This window comes from Ranitomeya variabilis, chromosome 4 (assembly GCF_051348905.1).
Source record: "Ranitomeya variabilis isolate aRanVar5 chromosome 4, aRanVar5.hap1, whole genome shotgun sequence".
NCBI lineage: Eukaryota > Metazoa > Chordata > Amphibia > Anura > Dendrobatidae > Ranitomeya > Ranitomeya variabilis.
The window spans coordinates 496,578,722-496,604,491 of NC_135235.1; the positions used below are offsets into that span (position 1 = coordinate 496,578,722).

General features: G+C 41.7%; 1 protein-coding gene across 3 annotated transcripts in view; it reads right to left on the reverse strand.

Moving 5' to 3' along the window:
- PLEKHH3 (pleckstrin homology, MyTH4 and FERM domain containing H3) overlaps positions 1 to 25,770 on the reverse strand; it is an 84,937-nt gene that overhangs the window by 6,233 nt on the left and 52,934 nt on the right. For all 3 annotated transcript variants that reach the window (XM_077251997.1, XM_077251996.1, XM_077251998.1), the window contains exons 3-7: positions 20,120 to 20,211; positions 16,901 to 17,095; positions 16,077 to 16,234; positions 14,724 to 14,847; positions 1,156 to 1,453 (exon numbers count right to left, since the gene is read on the reverse strand). In XM_077251997.1, the coding sequence (XP_077108112.1) occupies positions 1,156 to 1,453; positions 14,724 to 14,847; positions 16,077 to 16,234; positions 16,901 to 17,095; positions 20,120 to 20,211 (867 nt within the window). The remainder of the gene's footprint in view (positions 1 to 1,155; positions 1,454 to 14,723; positions 14,848 to 16,076; positions 16,235 to 16,900; positions 17,096 to 20,119; positions 20,212 to 25,770) is intronic.

The following is a 25,770-nucleotide window of genomic DNA, read 5'->3' on the forward strand; positions in this document are numbered from 1 at the left end:
TGTTCTCACCCAACCATGCTTTTATGGACCTTGCTTTGTGCACTAAGGTACAGAAAAAAGTCCTTGCCCAAACTAAACTGCAGTAATGGAATCGACATATGTACTATGTACCTCAGCATTTAGCAACCCTGGCTCTGTAACTTTCAGCAGTTTTTCACTTTGTGGTTGAGTTACTGTGGTTCCCAAGGACTTGCACTTTTTAATAATACCATTTAGAGTTTCTCATGGAATATTAGCAGGGAAGAAATTTCATGAACTGACTTGGTACACCAATTACATCCTATTACAGGACCACACTCAAATTCAGTGAGCTTTTGAGGATGACCCATTCTTTCACAAATGTTGGTAAAGTCAGAGACTGCATGGCTAGGAATCCAACCACTGAGACCACCATTATTATTAGAACAGTGGTCCTCCTAAGGTTACCTGTGTGAATGGAGCAGTCGTGAACAGGTACGACTATAGGTGGGGTGGTTATGCATGAGTACTACAATTCCATTCAGACAGTGAACTTTGGTTTCTCTGTTCTTGGTATTAGGCCATGGTCACACTATCAGTATTTGGTCAGTATTTTACCTCAGTATTTGTAAACCTAAACCAGGAGTGGGTGATAAATGCAGAAGTAGTGACGTGTTTCTATTATACTTTTCCTCTGATTGTTTCACTCCTCACTCTGACGTACAAATACTGAGGTATAGTACTGAACGTGGGAGCGTGGCCTCCAGTGTGAACCTGAGCACCCCCAGCAATCATAGCTTTATCACCTGTCCTCTAGATCGTATGTAATCAGTAAGGTAGGACAAACTTTGCCTACCCATCACTTATCAAGATCTGATTTTCACTTATTATCCCGTTACATGTCCTATATACCTCACCCACCCCACGCCCCAAATACAGTTTTTTACTAGGAGTCTCATTCCATTGATTTCATAATATAATGATAGTCTGCTCGGGGCCCAGGAAGAGACAACGGACAGCTTGAAATTTACATTTGACACCTCGTAGTCATTGCATTAGTGTACAAAGAGCTGGGGAGGGGTGCAAATTACAAGAGATGATTCACCATATTTGTCAGTAATAAGTAATATCATAAGAACTAACTCCATGTAACCGGCTCAGGTCACCTTGATGGCTTATAATTGACTACTAATTTACCTGTGCAGGTGAAACTGTAGGAAGCGAAGGACAGCAGGACTGGGCAGGTAAGTGCAACTCATGCAAGTAAGAAGCTGCCAATATCGGAGGTCAGATACACTCCCTGGCTCTGGTGGATCTGTGGTTTGCTTTATAACCTGGCAGTAAACTTCATCTCGAAGAGGCCATAGGTCTAGGCATGTCTGAAGAACACCCTGCATTAATGGCACGGGGTCTCGTTCATTCTCCATTTGCTGTAGGGAGTTAAATATCTTCACCGCTTCGTCTCGTAGAGCCGTGTATCCTTTGACATTATGGGCTGAAATAAGCAGAAAGTGCATATTAGGATTTGAAACACACTAAAGGGTAATGCTGATTTGTGATTTGCACTAGTCTAAACATGAAATATATATATTTATGCATTTGTGAAAAGGCATGCTGCAAAAATACACGAAATTGGGCCCTTAAAAGAGCTTAATAACCTTTCGCTACACATGAGTCTGGCAGGAGACAGATAATGTTAGCCCCCCCGCGTAAACCTGAAAGAAATATAGCGGGGGTCTCATGGCCTCATGGACCCTGTCATTTAATATGGCTTTCTGTCAGAAGAAAGGTCAAGTAAAGGTCAGGTCAGTCATCTCTGAAAGTGTGACACTGGTTTTATCCAGTTTTTTCTGGTATGTTTGGCAGCTATTGAAATGGTTTTCTATTGGCTGTAAGCAGCTTTGCCGCTCTTTTTTTGAATATATACACACCTGTTTTGTGGTATCTGGTCATTCTGTCAGCGGAAGAAGATAAAGAAGACACATACCCCAGGATGGAGAATCTCCTGCAACAGCTCCTGACTAGAGCCGACGGCGAGGATGGAGCGGACTGGTTGAGGCAGTGCCTGGCTATGAAACCTATCTTAGCGCCTGCCGATGCTGTCCCTCATCCTCCAGAAGATACCCTTCGGTCGCCGTGTCAAGCCTCTCTGGTCCTGCCGACACCTACCGCTTCAGGGAGGCGCAGGAGGCAAAGGACCCCATACTCTCCTTCGACGTCGCCGCCTGCTTCCAGCCGCAGTGTCCAAGAAGGAAGAAGGAAGTTGCGGCGCTGCCCTCCTCAGAATTCTCGCAGCCCAGCGCGAGACTTCCACCACGAGCGTCATGACAGAGCGCCGACCGCCTCATCTGAAGCGGCCGGGATGTCTTCAACACACAACAGCCGTAAAAGCGCTGCGGTGTCATTGGATTCTACAACAGCGGTGGCTTCTGCTGCTGCGGTCCAGACCACCGGTTCGGGAGGATCCCCTGTCATCACACTCAGAAGAGGATGAAGAAACGCCGCTTACAGCAGCTTCCCATATGAGCTTGCCCAACATGGAGGGCTCGAGCTCCAGCTGCTGTATGGAGCAGAGAAACGACCAGCATTCATCAAGGGGTGAGACTTTCAATGTTTCTTTGTCTGTCCCACACTCACATTAAAAAGACATCATAAAGAAAGTGTTAGCTGAAACTTTAAAAGAAGCTATTCCCCCCCCCCCTTGCTGTCACATCAGCTGTACACAGTGCTGCAATCTCTGACATTTCATCAGCTAACACCGCCCCTGTTAACTCTTTTAAAGAAGCTCTGACATGTGAGCTGTCTCCCTTAGGATTCCATTTAAGCCCTTCTGTTAAAGAGCTTATTTGGAATAATCATTTTATTATGGCTAAGCAAATATCCCAACCAGGAGACCAGTGAGCTGCTTTTTAATGGTTTTTCTGAATGATTATTTATCCCACAATTTAAAGGGGCGGGTTGTTTTGTTGTTCCTAATTTACCCTCTTTAAAGGCTCACCCTGAGGTAGCTAGGGATAAAATTATTAATGAAATTCAATTAAGCAGAGTTTCAGGCCCTTTTTTAACCCCGCTGTTTGTTAATTTCCATATATCACCATTGGGTATTATGCCAAAAAAAAAAAAAAAAAAATAGATGAGGGCTCTTTCCGGCTAATTCGCCACTTATCCTCAAGAAATTTGGTTTTAATGCTTTAATGTCCAAGTCAGATATTAAGTCTGCTTTTAGACTCCTTCCTGTTCACCCGTGTGGATTTAATTCTTTAGATTTTTATTTTGATGACTGCTTTTTTTTTTTTTTTTTTTTTTTTTTTTTTTTTTGATAAGTGCCTGCCAATGGGCTTTTCTTTGTCATGTTCGTATTTTGAAAGTTTTTCTTAATTTCTTCATTGGGTTTTACAAACTAATTGTAAGGATGCAGGTATCCTCCATTATTTAGATGATTTTTTGTTTATCGGTCCTTATGGTTCCTCAATATGCGAAGATACCCTCAATAAATTTATCCAAATATGTGAGCACTTTGGTGTTCCTATTGCTCAAAAAAAAAACAAAAAAAAAAAACAGTTAGTCTGCCTAGATCCCTCGAGTTTCTGGGAATCACTCTTGATTATCAAAAAATGGAATCTGACTTCCTGATGAGAAAATTTTTAAACTGCGCATTGCGTTATAAAATTTTTTAGCCAAGAGCAAGGTCACTCTTAAGGAAATTCAATCATTGTTAGGTCTATTGAATTTTGCGGTTCGCGTCATTCCTATAGGTCGGGCTTTTGGCAGAAGTTTATAGGATGCCACTAAAGGTGTATCTTCACCTCATTCGCATGTTAGTATCCATTCTGACCTAAAGGAAGATGCTAGAATTTGGCTCTCCTTTTTGTCAGAGCATAATGGCAGATCTTTTGTCTCTGGCGATTCTTTTCCCTTTCTTTTCACAGCGGATAGCCAGTGTGGCTTCAGTATTTTATTTGACTCTCATTGGATGTCCATCCAGTGGCCAATAAGTTGGGTGTCTAAGAAACTATCTTCAAACGTAATGTGTTGGAACTTTTATTTTCTATTTTTGCAGGAATATTTATTTGGGGATCACTAATGCAGAATTCCACGATTTTACTCCTTTCCACTAACCAGGCAGTAGTTTTATTTTTTATTTTTTTTTCTATCAACACGTTATCTTCTAAAAATACTTTTGCTGACAGAATTTTGAGACAATTGGTCTTACAATGCCTGAAAGCAAAGTTGGGAAAGAGCAAATTTCTTTTCATAACTGACTCTTTACAAAATCGTCAGTGGTCGAATTTTTTCCTGCAGGTTCCCAACGTGGATTCGGAAGGACCCTCTTACCCCTTTCAATTTGGGACATGGTTGCACTCTGATACAGTATTTTATCAAAAAATCGTTATCTAATAGATCATGGGCTGACTATTCGGCTGCATGGCTGAAATGGAACAATTTTTGCAACCTACATTATTTTGACCCAACAGTTTCTAATCCGGTAGCAGCACTAAAGTTTGCTGAATCGATAGTAGAAAACGGTTTGTCTTACTCGGCAATAGCGAAATGCCTAGCAGGAGTTTCATTTTTCCTTTAAACTTTCTGGCAGTATTGCTTTAACTAATCTTTTCCCAGTAAGCAGTTTTTAAAAGGCTTTAGGAAAACCAATTTTATACCTGACTCGAGACCACCTATTTCCCTGTCTTTATTGAAAGAATTGTGCTCCTGTCTCATCCACGTTTATGTAAGTTTTGAGGAAGCCTTATTATTTAGCTCTATTTTTTCTCTGTCCTTTTTTGGAGCACTTCGCGTTGGTGAGGTGGTTTCTGTTAAGAAATCGGAGCCTTCGGGACTCATGATTTTGGATGTCCAGATTCATGAGTCGTTTTTTAATTTTATTTATAATAAAATTAAAGACAGATCAATTAGGCAGGGGATCTAGGTTGAACATTAAAGCAATCCATGTCTCAATCATTTGCCCTGTTGATAACATGGCAAATTGGATTAAGGTCAGACCTATGGGACAGGGCCCATTATTCATTCATAGTGATTTTTCTCCGGTTACGGTCTTTCAATTTAATTTTGTCCTAAAGAAATGTTTAAGTTTTTTGGGTAAAAAACACCTTAAAATCACATCTCATTCGTTTAGAATCGGAGCAGCTACGGAGGCCTCTAGGGCCGGGCTTTCTGATTCAGGGATAAAGGAATTGGGAAGATGGAACTCCAAAAGGTTCAAATTATATGTACGACATGATCTTTATGACTATTAATTATTGGTTTTCTTTCAGGTCCGCTAGTCATTTGGATAGTCGGACATTCTTTTATCTTCTGGGCCAGGAAGAGGGCCAGCCAACGATCTTATACTAAATATTTATCCTTTAATCCTTCTGATATTCAGGTCTGGTGGCATGGAGTTCGCGGCTTGAAATGGCATTGCCTGGTTGCTGAAGTGAAGAAATGGCTAATTAAATTTCCTTCCCCTGATTTAATTATATTTCATGTAGCTGGGAATGATCTTGGAAAAATCAGGACTCTTGACTTATTATCGGCCATGCGATCCGATTTTATTTATCTTAAACAAATTCTGCCTGATTCAAACTTTGTTTTTTCAAGATTATTCCCAGTCTTTTGTGGCACAACAATTAATTTTCTTTTTTAGATAAAATCCGGAGAAGGGTCAATAAATCCATGGAAAAATTTTTTCTTTTAATTTCAGGGTTTTCATTCCGGCATTTGGATTTGGAGGGTTTTTTACTGGGCCTTTATAGGCCTGATTTGGTTCATTTATCTGATATTGGCCTTGATATTTTTAATTTGGACTTACAAACTATCATTGAAAAATGGCTGTGTGGTTTGGGGGGGCCATGTCTCGCTGAGTCATGGCCTTGTGGGAAAATCACCCATGTCTGGGTGGATTGGTTTATTGGAAAAGTTTGGTACTTTGGTTTTATAATTTATGGAGTTTATTTATTGGTGATTAATTAATTTATGTAACCCTAAATAAACTACACGGCCATTTTTATCCACAATTAAAGCGTTTTGTGTTTTTATTGTATGAATGGGTTCTATGAGGCCATGTTAGCCCCCCCGCGTAAACCTGAAAGAAATATAGCGGGGGTCTCATGGCCTCATGGACCCTGTCATTTAATATGGCTTTCTGTCAGAAGAAAGGTCAAGTAAAGGTCAGGTCAGTCATCTCTGAAAGTGTGACACTGGTTTTATCCAGTTTTTTCTGGTATGTTTGGCAGCTATTGAAATGGTTTTCTATTGGCTGTAAGCAGCTTTGCCGCTCTTTTTTTGAATATATACACACCTGTTTTGTGGTATCTGGTCATTCTGTCAGCGGAAGAAGATAAAGAAGACCCCACCCTCCCTCCCCTGAATTCTTGTAATTTTACTGTCGTGTAGTTTAATTGTGGGAAAATCACCCATGTCTGGGTGGATTGGTTTATTGGAAAAGTTTGGTACTTTGGTTTTATAATTTATGGAGTTTATTTATTGGTGATTAATTAATTTATGTAACCCTAAATAAACTACACGGCCATTTTTATCCACAATTAAAGCGTTTTGTGTTTTTATTGTATGAATGGGTTCTATGAGGCCATGTCTACCACAATTTATATTCAACTGTTTCACACAAAAAAAAAATCAAGGTTTATAAGGTTTCAACCCATGGCCTAGAAAGAGGTATGGACAATGGGTGCAGAAATCAGTGGTGCTACTCTCAACCAATGCTAGAGAATAATGGATTCTTAGGTTCCATGAGTAACTTGCAATCTTACTGGCTCTCAGAAACATATATTAGTCACATAACATAATGTACCAGCGATTAGCTGATTGATGCAGGTCTCGATTCTCAGGCTGGCTGCTATTAGGAGACATGGCATTATATTGCGGCTGTTGAAATGAATGGATGACTAGAAAAGGCATGGATGCACCCAATATCCCAGAGTGGTTTTCCATTTTGGCTCACAGGGAGTTGTCGTGTACAAAGTTCCCCTCAGTATTTCCCATATACTTTAAAGTGAGCCTGTCAGCACAAAATAACTGTATAAACAAAGCATACAGTTACGGTTAAAAGTGTTGGCACCCTTGAAATTGTTCCAGAAAATGAAGTATTTCTCCTAGAAAATTATTGCACACATTTTGTTATACATGTTTATTTCCTTTGTGTGTATTGGAACAACACAAAAAACACACAGAGAAATGGCAAATTGGAGTTAATTTCACGCAAAAACCCAAATATGGTCTGGACAATATTGTTGGCATCCTCATCTTAATATTTGGTTGCACACCCTTTGAAATAAATAACTGCAATCAATGGCTTGTTATAACCATCAACAAGCTTCTTACATCTCTCAAATGGAATTTTGGACCACTCTTCTTTCGCAAACTGCTCTAGGTCTCTAATTTGAAAGATGCCTTCTCTCAACAGCAATTTTAAGATCCCTCCACAGGTGATCAATGGGATTTAGATCTGGACCCATTGCTGGTCACTTCAGAACTCTCCAGAGCATAGTTTCCATCCATTTCTGGGTTCTTCTTGAAGTATGTTTGGGGTCATTGTCCTGCTGGAAGACCTATGGCCTAAGATGCAAACTCAGCCTTCTGAGACTTGGTAGTACAATATGACCTAAAATCTTCAGATTTAATGATGACTTGCACACAGTCAAGAGACACAGTGCCAGAGGCAGCAAAGCAACTCCAAAACATCTTTGAACCTCCACCACATTTTTCTGTAGATACTGTGTTCTTTTATTTGTAGGCCTCATTCCGTTTACGGTAAACAGTAGAATGATGTGCTTTACCAAGAAGCTCTATCTTGGTCTCATCTGTCCATAAGACGCTTTCCCAGAAGGATTTTGGCTTACTCATGTACATTTTGGCAAACTGCAGTCTAGCTTTTTTTTTGGTCTCTGTGTCAGCAGTGGGGTCCTCCTTGATCTCCTGCTATAGTGATTCATTTCGTTCAAATGTCAACAGATAATTCATGCTGACACTGATGCACCCTGAGCCTGCAGGACAGCTTGAATTTCTTTGGAAATTGATTGGGGATGTTTGTCCACCATCCGGACTACCGGACTATCCTGTGTTGCAACCGTTCATCAATTTTTCTTTGCCGTCTACATCCAGGGAGATTTGTTACAGCGCCATCAAGATCTCTGGAGATGGACTTGTAACCTTGAGATTGTTTATACTTTTCAAAAATTGGGTTTCTCAAGTCCTCAGATAGTTCTTTCTGTTCTCCATATTTAGTGTGGCACACACAGACACACATTGCAAAAAGATGGAGTCAACGTCTCCCCCTTTTTTATCTGGTTTCAGGTGTGCTTTTCATATTGATCACCCCTGTTACTTGCCACTGGCGAGTTTAAATGAGCATCACATGCTTGAAACAAAGTTGTTCACACTCAATTTTGGAAAGGTGTCAACAATATTGTCAACCCCACTTTTGGGGTCTTGCTCAAAATTAATTCCAATTTGCCCCTTTTTCCACAGTTTTTCTGTGTTGCTCCACACACACAAAGAAAATAAATGTGTATAACAAAACATGTGTAACTGCAATCATTTTCTGGGAGAAATACTTCATTTTCTGGAACAATTTCACGGGTGCCAACTCTTTCTGCCATGGCTGTATGTACTTGGTACACCCTTGGCATGATCGAACATTCCAGTACACCTTCCCAGCTACTAGTTTTCCATCTATCTCTTCCATCCTCTTACTTAGCTCTGGCTTTACAGGAACCAGAGGAGGGTGAAGGTAGATAGAAACCAAGTCTGTAGGAAGGTATACTGAACTGCTCGGCCATGCCAGAGGTGCACATATTGCTTGTGCTTTGTACAGATTCCTTTATTAGGGATTGTCCTAATGCAAGAACCAATATAGTCTCACGCATTTGTACAATGCCGCCTTATAGAACAAATCTGAGCAGAACGGTTTCCGAGAAAAGGCACAAATGTGGTAAAAATAAAATGAGATATGAAGCGTGACCAAAAGCTTTCATTTTAATATTTAATATGGGATGTTTGCACTGCTTTGTCTGCCAGACTGGAGGGAGGGAGCAGAGACAAGGGATCAAAGGACAGAGAATGACTAAGACATTTACAAATTCCCTGGCGTCTGGGGTCCGCATCAAAAAACAATGATTTCCTTATTAGCTGGAGTGGGAAACCCCCAAGTGACAAGCTACATTTGCGGTAAATTATAATTTTGCAGATTATCAAATCATAAATTATCAGTAATATGTTGGTCATCGTAGAGGTCCTTAGCATCTTAGGCTCTCATTAAGCAAACTATGTATGATTGTGATCCATGGGTTTTTTATGTATTTTGCAGATCTGGAGTGAAGTTGACCATCACCAGTCACTACTAGAAAGAAGGGGCCGTGAAGCATGCAGCATTTATAGATAAGCCTTACAACAGCCATCTTGAAAATAGCCAGAAAATTTGCTCTGACTCATTGATTCCTACAGGAGAGCTTTCTAAGAATGCTATGATCTTGGAAAATGTCACAGTGTAGAGAGGGGGAGGAGGTGAGCTGTGCATCCTGTACTATTGTGTATTGTAATCCTACCTGTAATGACAATGAGATGCAAAAAGAGATCTTTACAGAGCAGAAATGGACAATATTTCTGTCTATATTTTTTTCAATATAGATAGTATGGAAAATAAAATAAAAATGAAACATTTTCAAAGAATATATATATATATATATATATATATATATATATATATATATATATATATATATATATATATATATATTACAGACAAAAAGTTTGGACACACCTTCTCATTTAATGATTTTTCTGTATTTTCATGTGTAAGAAAATTGTACATTCACACTGAAGGCATCAAAACTATGAATTAACACATGTGGAATTATATACTTAACAAAAAAGTGTGAAACAACTGAAATTATGTCTTATATTCTAGGTTCTTCAAAGTAGCCACCTTTTGCTTTGATGACTGTTTTGCACACTCTTGGCATTCTCTTGATGAGCTTCAAGAGGTAGTCACCGGGAATGGTCTTCCAACAATCTTGAAGGAGTTCCCAGAGATGCTTAGCACTTGTTGGCCCTTTTGCCTTCACTCTGCGGTCCAGCTCACCCCAAACCATCTCGATTGGGCTCAGGTCTGGTGACTGTGGAGGCCAGGTCATCTGGCATAGCACCCCATCACTCTCCTTCTTGGTCAAATAGCCCTTACACGGCCTGGAGGTGTGTTTGGGGTCATTGTCCTGTTGAAAAATAAATGATGGTCCAACTAAACACAAACCGGATGGAATAGCATGCTGCTGCAAGATGCTGTGGTAGCCATGCTGGTTCAGTATGCCTTCAATTTTGAATAAATCCCCAACAGTGTCACCAGCAAAGCACCCCCACACCATCACACCTCCTCCTCCATGCTTCATGGTGGGAACCAGGCATGTAGAGTCCATCCGTTCACCTTTTCTGCGTCGCACAAAGACATGGTGGTTGGAGCCAAAGATCTCAAATTTGGACTCATCAGTCCAAAGCACAGATTTCCACTGGTCTAATGTCCATTCCTTGTGTTCTTTAGCCCAAACACGTCTCTCCTGCTTGTTGCCTGTCCTTAGCAGTGGTTTCCTAACAGCTATTTTACCATGAAGACCTGCTGCACAAAGTCTCCTCTTAACAGTTGTTGTAGAGATGTGTCTGCTGCTAGAACTCTGTGTGGCATTGACCTGGTCTTTAATCTGAGCTGCTGATAACCTGCGATTTCTGAGGCTGGTGACTCGGATAAACTTATCCTCAGAAGCAGAGGTGACTCTTGGTCTTCCTTTCCTGGGGCGGTCCTCATGTGAGCCAGTTTCTTTGTAGCGCTTGATGGTTTTTGCCACTGCACTTGGGGACACTTTCAAAGTTTTCCCAATTTTTCGGACAGACTGACCTTCATTTCTTAAAGTAATGATGGCCACTCGTTTTTCTTTACTTTAAAATTTGTATTATGGCAAGAAAAAAGCATCTAACAGTCTATTCAGTAGGACTATCAGCTGTGTATCCACTAGACTTCTGCACAACACAACTGATGGTCCCAACCCCATTTATCAGGCAAGAAATCCCACTTACTAAACCTGACAGGGCACACCTGTGAAGTGAAAACCATTCCCGGTGACTACCTCTTGAAGCTCATCAAGAGAATGCCAAGAGTGTGCAAAGCAGTCATCAAAGCAAAAGCTGGCTAAATGAAGAACCTAGAATATAAGATATAATTTCTGTTGTTTCACACTTTTTTGTTAAGTATATAATTCCACATGTGTTAATTCATAGTTTTGATGCCTTCAGTGTGAATGTATAATTTTCACAGTCATGAAAATACAGAAAAATCTTTAAATGAGAAGGTGTGTCCAAACTTTTGGTCGGTACTGTATATATATATATATATATATATATATATATATATATATATATATATATATATATATATATATATATATATATATATATATATATATATATATATATACAAATATACACACACATAATATGTGAGTAAGGATCTTTTTTACACTAGATTCCTTGATAGGGTGTTGATCCAGGGAACTAATCTGATTGCCGTATGATGTGGAGTCAGGGAGGAATTTTTTTCCCAATGTGGAGCTTACTGTTTGCCACGTGGGTATTTTTTTTACCTTCCTCTGGATCAATATGTTAGGGCATGTTAGGTTATAGGATTTTTCCTCAGTGAATTTGCTTTTTGTTGCAGATTTATCGTGGATTTACCGCGGTTTTTTTGTGGATTTCACTGCGGTTTTATAACTGCGGTTTTCTATTATTGAGCACAAAATAGGAAAGAATGCGGCAACACTCACCGGACCTGTGATTCAGACTTGTACTTTTATTGAAGAATAAAAGGACCCGTGGAAGTGCCGGTGTTGGCGTGAAACGGCCGTCGTCCTCTCCCCGCTCACCTCACTTGTTTGTTGTCTCCCCCGTGCCATGAAGATGTGTTCACAGTTTCTTCAATAAAAGGACAAGTCTGAATCACAGGTCCGGTGAGTGTTGCCGCATTCTTTCCTATTTTGTGCTGTATACTCTCGTCTTTTTTCTGGATGCGAGCACCTCCTGAGAATACTGGGCTCTCATGGTGACTTCTGAATTCCACGTTTGATCTCGCTCATGAGGCAGTGCTGCTACACTTTTTTCTTCTAAGACTTTGCATTGATTTTCTATTATTGAGCAGGTGTAAAACCGCTGCGGAATCTGCAGAAAGAAGTGACATGCTGCGGAATGTAAACCGCTGCATTTCCGCGCGTTTTTTTCCGCAGCATGTGCACAGCGTTTTTTGTTTCCCATAGATTTACATTGTAATGTAAACTCATGGGAAACTGCTGCGGACCTGCAGCTGCAGAAACGCTGTGGATCCGCAGTGTTTTCCGCATCGTCTGCACATACCCTAAGTCTTCCTTCAACCTTAAAAACTATGTTACTATGTTCCATTTTTTTTACATGATTTACAAGTGAGTGTATCAGGTAATTGGGAACTAGTACCATTTGTCTTATAGAAGCATATACAGGTGTGCATATCCAGAAGCTGACTATTATAATGTTAGCCCCCCGGCTTAAATAACAAAAGAAATATAGCGGGGGTCTCATGTCCACATAGACCCTTAATAGTGTTTTCTTTTATTTTGAGGCGATTTATGAGTCACATTAATGTTTCTGTGAGGGCTAGATCTTTTATTAGATCTGAGTCAAACCAGTTCTAGCCTGTTTTGCGTGCCTCTTTTTGCCGCAATGTCATTGGCCGTTAGCGTTTTGGCGGTCCTTTTTCGTCTATATAAACCCCCGGTTTGTCTAAATTACCTCAGCTGCTGGTGCAAGAAGAAAGAAGAGCCCACCCTCCCTCCCTTTATTTATTTATTATATTTGTCGTGTGGTTTTACTTGTGGGGAAAAATCACTCATTTATGGGTGGATTTGGTCATTTGGAAGTTTTGGAGTTTGGAAACCTGTTATATGGAAGTTTATTTATTGGATATATTTATAAGTATTTATGTAACCCAAAATAAAACCTCACGGCCATTTTTATTCCACATTTGAATCTGTATATGTGTTTTTATTTGTGTATGGGTTTTATGGGGACATGCAATTCTTCTCTAATCTATATGGCTGATAGCATAGAACAAATGTAGCGCCCCCACTGTCGCAGGGCCGAGGGGTACCCGGTACCGGGCCTCTGAGTCTCTGCTCTGGGGTTGTCACGGTGGCTAGACCCGGTCCGTGACCCTGCTGAGGGGCGCCCAATAATAGGTGTAGGGAATGGTGATGATGTTGTGGTGGTGCGGTGCAGGTTGCAGTAAATAACGAGGACACCAGTTTGCAGTCTCTTTACCTCTTTACTGAAGGCTTCAGGATCCTCAATCCGGAATACGGTTAACCAGGCTGCGCAAGTCCGGCCGGTCCGATGGCACATCCAGAGCTCCCTTTGCAGGTGGAAATCTGTGCCTACCTTCTAGCGCTTGTGTGTTGTAGTCCTTCCCTGCTAAGCACCGCGGGATAGTCCTCACAACTGTTGTGTCTGTTTCTCATGTTCCCTCACAACTCGATTCTGATGTTCTTCCACGTCCCCCAGATCTTATGGTTAGGACGCACCCGTATGACGGGGAGGCTCGGAGCTCTTCCGGGACTCTAGCGTCGCCCCACTCCTGTTGTTACCCCCCTTGTGTCTTCCTAGGTGAATTGGGTGAGACAGCCCACCTATAACTGACTGTCCTGCCGTAGGTTTGAAGTTTGGCCTGGAGCTCTATACTTCCTCGGCGTTCCGGCCACCGGTTATGCGTCTCAATAGGATGTTGCCTCGTCTTACAGCACGACTCCTACTGGTATTCTCCTTGTTGCGTTGATCTCGTTTCTCACTCAGCACAATGAACCTCGCTTCTTATCCTTTCTTGGGGTACCGCCGCTATATCGTGCAGGCGCGGTCCCGTAACGTTCTTCTCTGTTTGCTAGGCCTCAGCCAGGATCCCACCCCTGGCAGGGACCCCTCTGAATCTTCCCCCTACAACACCCTCTGCCACAAGGTGTTGCCTGGTTCCAACCCAGCCAGCTTTCTGATCTAACTTTCTGCCTAACCCCCAGTTTTACCAGATTGTGAGGAGTGGCCTAATACATAGAACCCTTAGCTCCCCCTGGAGGCCAGACTGTGAAGTGTATTGGTGACTGTGATACCTGGTCAGAAGAGCTCCTTCAGTGCCATCAGACGTACCACAGCCCCCCTTAGCGGCGGAGCCCCAGTACTGCAACGACCAGGACTCTGGGGCGCTGCACAAACATTTGCAGTTGACTACATAACCTGTCTCACCTTTCCATGACCTATCTCACTTTTTAGTGCCTGGACAAGCACCCCCTCTGGGCCCTGGTATACTGGTATGTATATTATATATTTGCCATTATATAATGTGGACTACCTTTATTGAGTTCAGATAAAACAAGAGTGGATTGAAATAGAAAATAACTTTAAAAGAGTTTGAGAAGACCATATGGAACCTATGACCTCAAATTACTGAAAAATTAATGGAGAAATTATTGTCCCCGGTGGTGACACGACATTTGCTGTCCATACAGACAAGGAGCTGTGCTAAATTTTAACGTTCTTCCTTTGCACAAGTCTGGCACATTCATGACATCACATGCATGACATCATATATTTGAAATCCTTCCAAGGAGGATGTAACAGCCAGATGTTTCATCTTCAGTCTCCATTCATAGCTGAATAATCTCTTTGATCGCATTGTTGCTATTTACAACACTTACGGGAATGATCGTCGGATCCATAGGGGAAGGGTAAGAGTGGAGCGTAGAGCGGGTTCTTTGTATGCCGTAGGATGGGATTCAGTTTGTAGATTTCCTCCACATTTTCTTGATTGCAATGATTCTCCTGAAAGAAGAACAAGGAAGAAGAAAGAAAAGAAACACATTGTAAGAATTTATTTCTCGTGGCACTGTCGCAACAGAGGTTATCCGCTATTGTTGCAGAACACACAGAACATATGTAACGTCACAAAACTTCCTTCTTACAAAACTCAAAATAAGCTTGAGATTTCTCTCAATATCCTGTTTTTACAGAAATGTTTGATGCAAAATAGCTGAGATGATATGATATTTTGAGGTAGTGCTACATTTTGTGCAATATGTTACGACAGAAAAGTATGGTTGAAGTGTAATTTAGAGGATACGTCTTGTGGGAAAAGAAGAATACACAACAGACTGAGGCCATCACATATAGGCCCTGATTCATCAAAGCAATTTAAACAGAATTCATAGATGCTAAAAACTTTGTGACTTAGTGTTGTCACTCCAGTTATTCCAAGTTCTTGTAAAATGGGTGAACTGGGACAGGACGGAGGCGCAGCGCCACAGCTTGACGAATCTTACTCCAGTTGTGGACTAGAGAACATTTCTGGTGTAGTGCACTGTGGCTTTGTTAAAAATTACTACATCTAGTGCTTTGACAAGTTGTGCATCATTCCAGCTTCCAGGCTCTAAATAAAAGTTGTTCTTTTAAGAATGGAAATATGTCAGCAACTTGTCCATTCCATGCCTAGAAAACTTGGTGCAGTACTTACAAATCATGGAGGTCATACAAAATACTAAATGTGTGTACTAAATGGGATGTATTCATTTTTGCATCAATTTATTTCGGTAAAACTGAAGACTTAGTAATTAGTTAATTTTTTTTCTATGAAACACAGTTTTGTCAACATTTTGGAAACTGTTCTTGTGTTTCGTGCAATATTGATTAAAATCTTACTATTCAAAGTTGGCATACTCAATTAAGCAGCGCAGTATAGGAAAAGCAAGCAAGTCTGCTCAGCTTGACACAGATTGGGAGTTTTTACATGTTTTGGAATTGCCAATATGTGTATTATATTTTTTAAGAAATAGAATAAAGCTCTGGAAAAAATGTTATCCCAGGTGCTGGACTCTCTTATATTTTAATGAGACCCATCTATAACACTTGCTGGGTGTCAGACTGTTGCCTCTACAACTCTCCATGAACGTGTATTGTTGTTGTCTGCACTAGATAGCTTGTAGTCTACAGTCAGTCTGGACTGGTCAGTCTGGTCTGGTCTGGTCAGTCTGGTCTGGTCAGTCTGGTCTACTCACTTCAATGTCTTTGATGAGCAGCTGTGTGGGAGTCTCCAATGGGTCTTTGCTGTCAATCACTTTCTGGATGGCGCAAACCCAATGCACTGCTTCATTGAGATGTTCTGTGTACAAGCGGTAACAGTGCTTCCTTCCATACACAGTTACATTCCAGTACCCTGGGGACAAGTAGAATATTAGTGGACTGTATACTTAATACCCATCAAAGATGTGAAACCTCATTTTGGAACAAGATGTCTATCAATGATTTGATTACGATTGTACCCAGGGTTAAATAAAGGTAAACCAATAGATCCAAAAGACGTGAAGGCCTCCCGTCCCAATGAATTTATTGACCATAACTGTTGAGCAGGTATATTGAAAGGAGGGTAAGCTGATATCATTTGTTGGTGGCTTATAGTCCGTGAGTACAAATGTTGGGAACACCACACACATTAGATGATTGGAATGTGTCACCAAGAATGGTGGCTTCGGCGAACATCTTTCTAATGTGTATGGACAGCTTAGTAAGATAGTTACAAGGTAGTGAGACCTGGCCAGGCAACTCCGATGTGGTTACATGGTAAGATAGAAATTCTCCACCTGAAGCAAAGCTTCAAGGAAAAAATACTATAATAGTATGGAATCGGATAGCACATGGCACAAAATCCTCCATTAGACTCTGTATGAAACTGGAAGTGTACCAAAGTGCAATAAGGCCTCATGCAAGTTTATGGGTGGCCTATGGTGCCGCAAAAATCAAAAGGTAAACATAAAGAGTAGGATGTCGTATACTGACAGTTCTGGGACTGCTCTGTTCTGATATGATGGTTGCTATGGCTCACCTGTCTCCTTGTAAGTTTGTTTTGATGGCCACATGACAGAACACAAGCTGGTGAGCACCAAGCTTCCCAAGCGTTTGTTAGGTTTCTCATTGCTATTGTAACAATCTAGGGAATCTGGAGTCAGGACAAACCAGTATTTCTTCAGCCTAGACCAGGGCCGTCTGGCTTCACCACACACCTCGCGCTGCAGCCACCCTAAGGCAAAGGAGGGAGGAAAACTGAATATAATTTGGTGATGACAAAGCTTCTCCTGCTAACTCCACAATGGACAGGTGTCCATCCATTCATTTCTCTCTAGGTCCGCTGTATGTGTATAGAGCAAACATAATGGCAGGTGTGATAACAATACGCTGGAGATAGACCCAACACAAACCTTCCAATTTAATACAGTAAAATAAAGATATGCTCTATAAAAGACAATGTAGGAATCATAACAGACTTTTTTATTTCACTGGTACAATTACCCGGCTTCTTATGGGTCTACTTTCTTTAACTGTTTATAAAATGTGTGTGGATAAATTTTCGCTCGTAACTGATATGGAGCCAGAATAATTGAATTTTAATTAACATTTGCTTTTGGTTTCCATTTTTTTTTGCAAATATGTTGAGAACAGAAGGTCCTAGAGAGCTGAAGCCTTCCGAAGTGACTGATTAACCTACGTGCAAAATTTGGTGTAGATTATTCCAGTCATATGGCGGTGCATAAAGAACAGACAACAGGAAGTCATATTTATACCAAAGATGTTGCAAAACATATTAAAGGGGTTGTCCAGTAATTGGGGCAACCCCAACTCAATCAGCATGCTTCCCCTGGTAAAATAACACATATACTCACCTCCTGTGTAGACGCTTTTCCACCAGTGTCAGCACTCGTTCTCCCGGGGATTGCATGACATGGTTATGTCACACGATCCCTGCGACCAATCAGTGCTGGCTTCACTCTCCCTTTAGAGGAATCAGACATCAAGAGGAAGTGAGGTTGCGGCTGGCCATTTACTTCTGCTTGACCTCTGATTCGACTGAAGTCATGGAGAGTGAAGCCAGCGCTGATTGGACGCAGGGATCGTGTGACATAACCATGTCATGCAATCCCCGGGAGAACAAGTACTGACACTGCTGGAACAGCTCCGACACCGGAGGTGAATATATGTGCTGTTATTTTACTGGGGGCAAACATGCTGATTGAGATGTGGTTGTCTGAGTAGTGGACATCCCCTTAAATTTCAGATTGGTCATGTTGAATTTCAATGGTCAATCCATTTTGTCTCAAGGTAAATAAGCTTCTGCCAAAATGGGAGATGGTGCGGTGCGAGGGTGGGGAAGAATAGCTGTCAGTTAATGTTTTAGACACTTCTATCTGTCAGAACTGCTGACCAGATTTAAGGGCTGATTCATAATTGCTTTTGCACCTTTTTGTCTAGTTTTGTCTTTTTTGCACCTGTTTTTTGTTTTTGTCATATTCATCTTTTCATTTGCACCTTTTTTTTGTCTATTTTTCACCTGTTTGTTCTTATGTCTGTGGGTGAGGTCCAGATGTTTTTGCCTGATTCATCATCTGTGACTTTTCCAAAATACATAACATCAGCATTTAGGATTTCATGTCCCTTCCCATAGGTTACAATTAGAGGCAATATCACAAGTTGGCTTACCACAGTGTAACATTCGGCATGCAATAGATTTGGTTTAGGATCAAAGGTCAGTAAGGACACCAAAATCAAAAGGACTGCTCACAAAAATATAGGGTTCAATTCATTATTGCATTTGTGTCTGTTTATTGTCAAGATTTTTGTGTTTTTCACAATTTTTCTTTCTAATAAATTCATCTTTCCATTTGCACAGTTTTTGAAGTTTACTTCATATATGTGTGCTGTTTTGTGGGTTTTAGGTGGGGTTTACAGGTTTTCAGATTTGTTTGGCTGATTTTTGTCACTTTTCAAAAAGTTACAAAATGTGTCTCAAATGTACTTCAGTCACCTCCTGGAGTGATTCTAAGTACCGCATATTTTTTTCAGTGACAAAAGCAGTTAAGAAGAGTAAAAAAGACCGGTTTAAACTTTGTGTAAAATTCATGAACCATGTTTGCTACTTTGATGAGTTTGGCGCAAAAAAAGTCAATGAATACCACAATAAAAAAAAGAAACTTCAGAAAAACCACAAATGATGAATCAAGCCCATAATGTTTACTGCTAGATTAAAGGTCCCCATACACATTTAACTAGTGTCAGCTGAACCCGCCGACATTGACTGGTTCAGAAGGTGGTCTAGTGTGAATGGGGGCGCTGTTGGATGAGGAAGAAATTGATTTTTGGACTACCAATCACATTTTTATCCCCGAGATGAGCTGCCGACTGAGCGAGCGCTGCGGTGCATGGGTTGTCAGCTGAATGGCTGTTGGCTGAACGATTGGCCAAAGCATTTGGCAGATAGCCATCTAATGTGTATGGCCAGCCTAACTCTTAAGGTACCTTCACACTAAACAACTTTACAACGAGAACGACAACGATCCGTGACGTTGCAGCGTCCTGGTTAGCGATCTCGTTGTGTTTGACACGCAGCAGCGATCTGGATCCCGCTGTGCCATCGCTGGTCGGAGCTAGAAGTCCAGAACTTTATTTGGTCGTCAGATCGGCGTGTATCGTCGTGTTTGACAGCAAAAGCAACGATGCCAGCAATGTATTACATGGAGCTAACGACCTGTGAGAACGATAAGGGAGTCACCATTACGTCACAGGATCGCTCCTGCATCGTTGTGGAGCTGCTGTGTTTGACATCTCTACAGCAACCTAAACAGCGACGCTGCAGCGATCTGCTCGTTGTCTATATCGCTGCAGCGTCGCTGAGTGTGACGGTACCTTTACTGTAAAGTGATATGCGCTTGTGATTTGTACAATGAATAAAAAACTTGTATCTTGTGATGATGAGCAGTGACCGACCAAACATTCAACTAAAATTGTCCCAATCCGCCAATATCGGCAACTTGGCAAGGTCGGCCTACAGTCTGGCATCCTCATAAATCAAAACGTGTCTTTGAAGGCTGATTGTTTATGCGGGATTGATCTTACAAGACATGGAAGCTGGCTGAACTTTTTATACACTAGTACATTTGATATCACTAGACCTGGTCACTGGCCAATCCTCCCACCACTTCCTTTTACTTTTCCAACTCCAACCATCCCATTTGTGTTGATGACCACCAGTAATCAGTGAATATTTCTTTACCTTTCACTATGACATCCTGGTCGTCCTTGCATGTAACCTTGCTGCTCGGTGGTGTTATCAGGCTGTCTTTTTCCTCAGGGACATGTAAGGGCCTGAAATAAACAGAGACAGGATAAAATCTCCTTGCCAGCCAAGCACCCACACTTGTTATATAGCATATGATAGCAGACTCTGTGAGAAGCTTCTAGGCCACCTAACCTCATTTTTTCCTATATCATAGCAGTCGGGATTTATAGCCAAAAATAACAGAAGAAAGGACTTGTGAAGTAGGATGTTACTGCAAGCCATAGATCCATCACCCATCAAAATAAAATTAACCCCATAAGATATATAAAAATGAACAAACCCATTCATACTTGCTTAACGGCACTGACCAGGGTCCATCACAGGCTGATTTACTTTTTGTGCAGAGACAGTAATCATTGATGTCACTGGTCCGCCAGCCGCATCCTCATTAAATGTTTCATGAGCCACCAGACCTCTGCAGCCAATCACAGGTTGCAGCGGTCCAGCAGTGGTTGAAATAGTGACACCACCGCTTCCTGTCTCTGCAAACACCACAGAGCGGTCAGAGTTTATTGTTTATTTTTTAAATATCCCGTCCCAACAATATTTTATTTTGCCCCGACAAGCCCTTTAAGTGCTGTTAACAAGGGTAATGTGAAATCTCAATTGTCAATTTCTTCATATATTACCAGGAGGATTAACAAAGGAAAAGGCATAGTGCAGAGTTCTAAGAAAAGATACTACAGTCAAGAAAGCTGACCCATCCTCTTTAGGAGAACAATATAGGCTTTGGCTTGCAGCTCCGAAACGCATCTTAATATACAGTATACTTACCTTGTAATGTCTTCACATCCTGTTCTGTCCAGATGTGTCCGGATCCCAGAATTCCAAGTGGCGGAAGTTCACCGACCGCCATATTGGGGCACCCAAGTGATGGGTGTCTCAATATGGAAACTGCTGGTGGTACCAGCCTCTTGCGCGGTACCACGAGCGGAACACCTTTCCACACAACACATGCAAACACACACAATATATGCTGTAATCAACACACACACAAACACACTGTATACGCCATACGCATCACACACAAACACACACACACTGTATACACCGTACACAGCCTCTTGCGCGGTACCACCAGTGGAACACCATCGCACCACACACATGCGCACACACACAGTATATGCTGTAAGCAACACACACACACAAACACACTGTACGCACCACACACAAACACACACACACTGTATACGCCATACACAGCCTCTTGCGCGGTACCACCAACGGAACACCATCGCACCACACACATGCACACACACACTGTATACGCCATACGCACCACACTGTATACTCCGTATGAACCACACACACTGTATAAGCCACACACAGCCTCTTGCGTGGTACCACCAGCGGAACACAGTTGCGAACACGCCGCCGGGATCAGCCGAATGATTCACTGACCGCCGCCATCTTTGTACAGGAGGAGCGCATGCGCAGTTTTAATGTGACTGCCGCTATCTGTTAGCACAAAGATGGCGGCAGTCTGATTTCCTGCACCTGCGCAAATTTCGCTCAGGTGCAGTGAATCATTCAGCTGATCTCGGCGGCAGATGCGCAACATGTCTACAGGCAGAGGAAGTCGGTCACATGAAAGAGGTTTTCCCACAAACGAAAGTTCATTTTAAAAATTGTCTATCTGACTGTGTACGGAGCATAGCACATCTCCTGGGCAGGGGAGGAAGCAAAAGACAATACTGACATTACAGCAGGAGATCACAGAGGATTCATTTTGTGAGGTAAAATATCTCACTGACTGTTTTAAACAATATTTTACCTTACAAAATGTATTCTCTGCGATCAAAGCGCACAGGGGTGAGAGAGACAGAGCACAGGGGGGGAGACAGTCAAACGGGACAGCACATGAGGGGAGAACAAAGCACAGGAAGGAGAGAGACAGCAGACAAGGGGGATAGCACATGGGGTAGACAGGTCAAAGAAGGTAGCACAGACGGGAGAAGTCAGCACATGGGGAAAGAGAGTGGATAGGTGGGTGAGCACATGGGGGGAGAGATTCTCATCGCTGCAAAGCCTGCCCCCATCATGACATTACCGCCCTCACCTCCATCTAGTTGATAAATAAAGCACATAAATACTTTTGCACCACTATCCTGTGTGAATGTTCATCTGTATCCGGCAGGGCAGCAATTTAACCATGGACATCGCTATACGTTTCCCAATATATTGCTGAAGATCATCCTTCTGCACACGGAGCAGCAGATACTTGCGGTACATGCCTCTGGGGGAGTTGCTCCCATCACAACCCACAAAGGTGAGCACAATCCCACCCTTTATTGCCCCTGCTCTAACTCTATTACCCTATGTGTGCATTGTCCCTATTTCTGCTGACATCAGCAGTCAGGAGAGTTGACAGATCCTGTTTAGGAGAACAATATACCGTAGGCTTTTTTAGGAAATATTGCCTTGATGTAGATGTTTCTCCAATTAACGTTTTATACACGTGTGACTCTTGCCCTCTATGGGGATTAACTAATACTTTGCTACTTTCTGTTTATTATAAAAATATATGAAATCACCGTGATAGATCATCTTTAAAAAGAAAAAATCAGAAGCGCGAGGCCTTGGAAAAATATCAGAATAGTTGGTTAAGAAAGTCTCATGCCAGAGGGCTAAACTTATACCACAGGATTATGCCTCTAAAAGTGCCATGGGATGTTGCAAGCCCAGCAGGAAGGAATGCTTCGCCACGCCAATATGCCGTGTTTAATTTAACCACCTGAAGGAAGGGAGGGAAACCACATAATCTATGGGTTTGGGCCAATGCCTGCACCCAGACAGTCAGATGAAGGGCAAAGGAGATGGGGCAGCAATGCAGACTGAATGTGTGAAGGAGGAGGAAGAGGAGGGGGACGGGAGGCTGAATCACTGGGAAAGAGAGAATGATCTGTGTAATAATGGTGCTGAGTCAGAAAAACTGGAGGAAGGGAGACAAAAGGTAAAAATAGAGGAGCGGGAGTGCAGGACGGGATTGTGATATAGATGAGAGTACATTAATGGTGCATTTAGACTTGCCAATTATTAGCCAGTCAATGCACCTCAATGAATGCAGATCGACAATATAAAAGTCTATATATAGAAGAGTAAAGGAAAAAAGAAGCACCACTGTAAGAGCGAAGTGATTCAAGACTTACGGCCAACAGATTGTAACTGCTGGCATTACCCTGGACTTCTGCTGGCAGAAGTCAGATGGTATAAATATAGCTAAAATTAAATATAAATACATGTTCGATGTCCTGCGGCAATGTCCTTCCATCTGTAATGTTCAGGAGTAAACACATATTTCTAACAATCTGATTACATTGGCAGCCTGAGGAACTGAATGACCTCCCCTGACTACGGTAGAGACACATCGCCCCATCACTGCTCTGCGGCTGGCCATAGTCGTGGGTGGGTTATCAGCTGAGAAAGCTCATTTTAGTAACCATCAGTGGCCGCAGTGGTAAAACCTGCTATCCTTCCCAAATCCAGCAATTGAAGAGGTATGGGGGTATGCGCTGACGTCAGCTGTATCTATGTCCTTAGGTCACAGATTCACCTGAATATAACAGTGGAGCAAGTAGAAGACAGGTCCTTCCTCCACGCCACCGTTCAGGCTATGAGAAGACTGAAGGCCCTGCCAAGACCTTCAAGTCAGGAGACTTAAAAGTGTTACCATAGTGTCTGAGAACACTACAGGGGTTCACTAGGAGCAAAATATCTGTGTGGGCCCAAATAAAGGACTGGGCAAGGTTAAGGTACTGGTTTGTCCTGCTTTCTTATCATTCAAAGTTGGGAGATGATGCCAGTAGTATGGCACATGACCACTGTAGAGGAAGAAAGAAAAGAGTATTATTTCCTTCTTTATATCTGTTTTTAAGAAGATGCATAACGGCTATAAATTAGGTTTTGGACTGAGCAGCCAGTCATACAGTATCTGTCAATCTGGTTGAAAAGGATATGCTGCCTAACAACCTACTAGGCCTCCATTTATTAGTCTGAGGTATAAAAAAAAGATTGTCCTTTTGGCCTCATTCTGACGGATTAGCATCTACTGTAGATACAGTTTAGTCAACTGTATAGGAAAGTGTAGCAAACTATGCTCTTACAGAGGGCCACTGAAAAAGATAATGGCTCAGATCATAGACTGGTGTGAACAATGTCACTCTTCATGAGGGGGTATGTAGGAATCAGACATTCCTTCTTCATTAAGATACGCACCCCTCTTAATGAATCAGGTGCAAACTAGAGTGAAAATGCCAAAAGTCACAACATTTTTGCACAACCTCAAGTTGTGCAAACATTTTGTGACTTATCAAAGCGTTTTAGCCCAGATTTTTGTTGCAAAGACTTTGTTGAATCAGGGCCTTTGTTTTTTAAAGTGCAGCCCCATGGTAGATGGATGTCACAGCATCTGCTAAGATTGGCCAGTGTTGGATACATGCACAATGTCATACTCCTGGGATTGAACCCGTGAGCCTGTGTTTTGTGGTCAGCTTCTCGAGCCACAGCAGATACACCTTTTCTCTGGGTGTTTATGTTCTGTTATTCTGGCTGCAGTCTATTTAGCATTACACAAGTGTTTTCATTTGTCTGCCCTATCACTTTTCGAATGCTGCTTTATATTTTTTCTTCCTGCTGGCATTTCCTTCTGGTGATAGTCTCATTTGAATGTTCAGACATTGTGCTGTAGTTTAAAGCCAGTCAGTGATATTCCAGCTAGGGTTTATCTCTTTGCTGTTTCTGTTCTGTACCAGAACCCATCTTTTTTTTATTTTTAGGAAGTAGGGTGCATATTAGCAGTACGTACTTTATAATTTATTTTGTATTTCGTGGTTTATTTGACTCACTCTGGCATCTTTCCTTTTTCAGCACACTTTCCCTTTTGTAGGTAATTCATACTCTGCTTTGCTTTTTAGGTGGAATGTGAAACGCTTGACAGCCTTTCAGGTAGGTTCGAGTTGCCATCTTCTAGTTTGTGGCTAGGACTATCTCTGCTCAAACAGGAACCACTAGGGGCTGTGGGTCAGGATCTCTAGTCTGTACAGGAATTGGCAGGGTAAGTTGTCGTTTTTCAGCTTTACCTATTATCCTGAGTGAGTTGCTACTTTATCATAACAAATGAATATACAGTATATCTCTGACAGTAGGCAAAGAGGAAACATGCACTAAGCCTAAGTGAGGTGAGTGAGCAGAAGGTCACATCTTCAGTGGTACATACAGTTGAAACTAGAAGTTTTCATATACTATATAAAAAGCCAAATACGCATGTTTTTCTCAATATCTGAAATGAAATCAGAATAAACCTTTCCCGTTTTAGGTCAGTTAGGATTACCATAATTACTGTATTAATATTTGCCAAATGCAAAAATAATGACTGCAAAGTCAAAAGTTTATGTACACTAAGATTGCTATGAATTTTTTTGCAACATCTGAGTTAGAGACACACCTGTGGATGTGTTTTAATGCACACCTGAAACCCACTGCTTCTTTGTGTAGCATCATGGGAAAGTGTAAAGAAATTAGCCAAGATATCAGGAAGAGAATTATGGACTTTAACATGTCTGGCTCATCCTTGGGTACAATTTCAA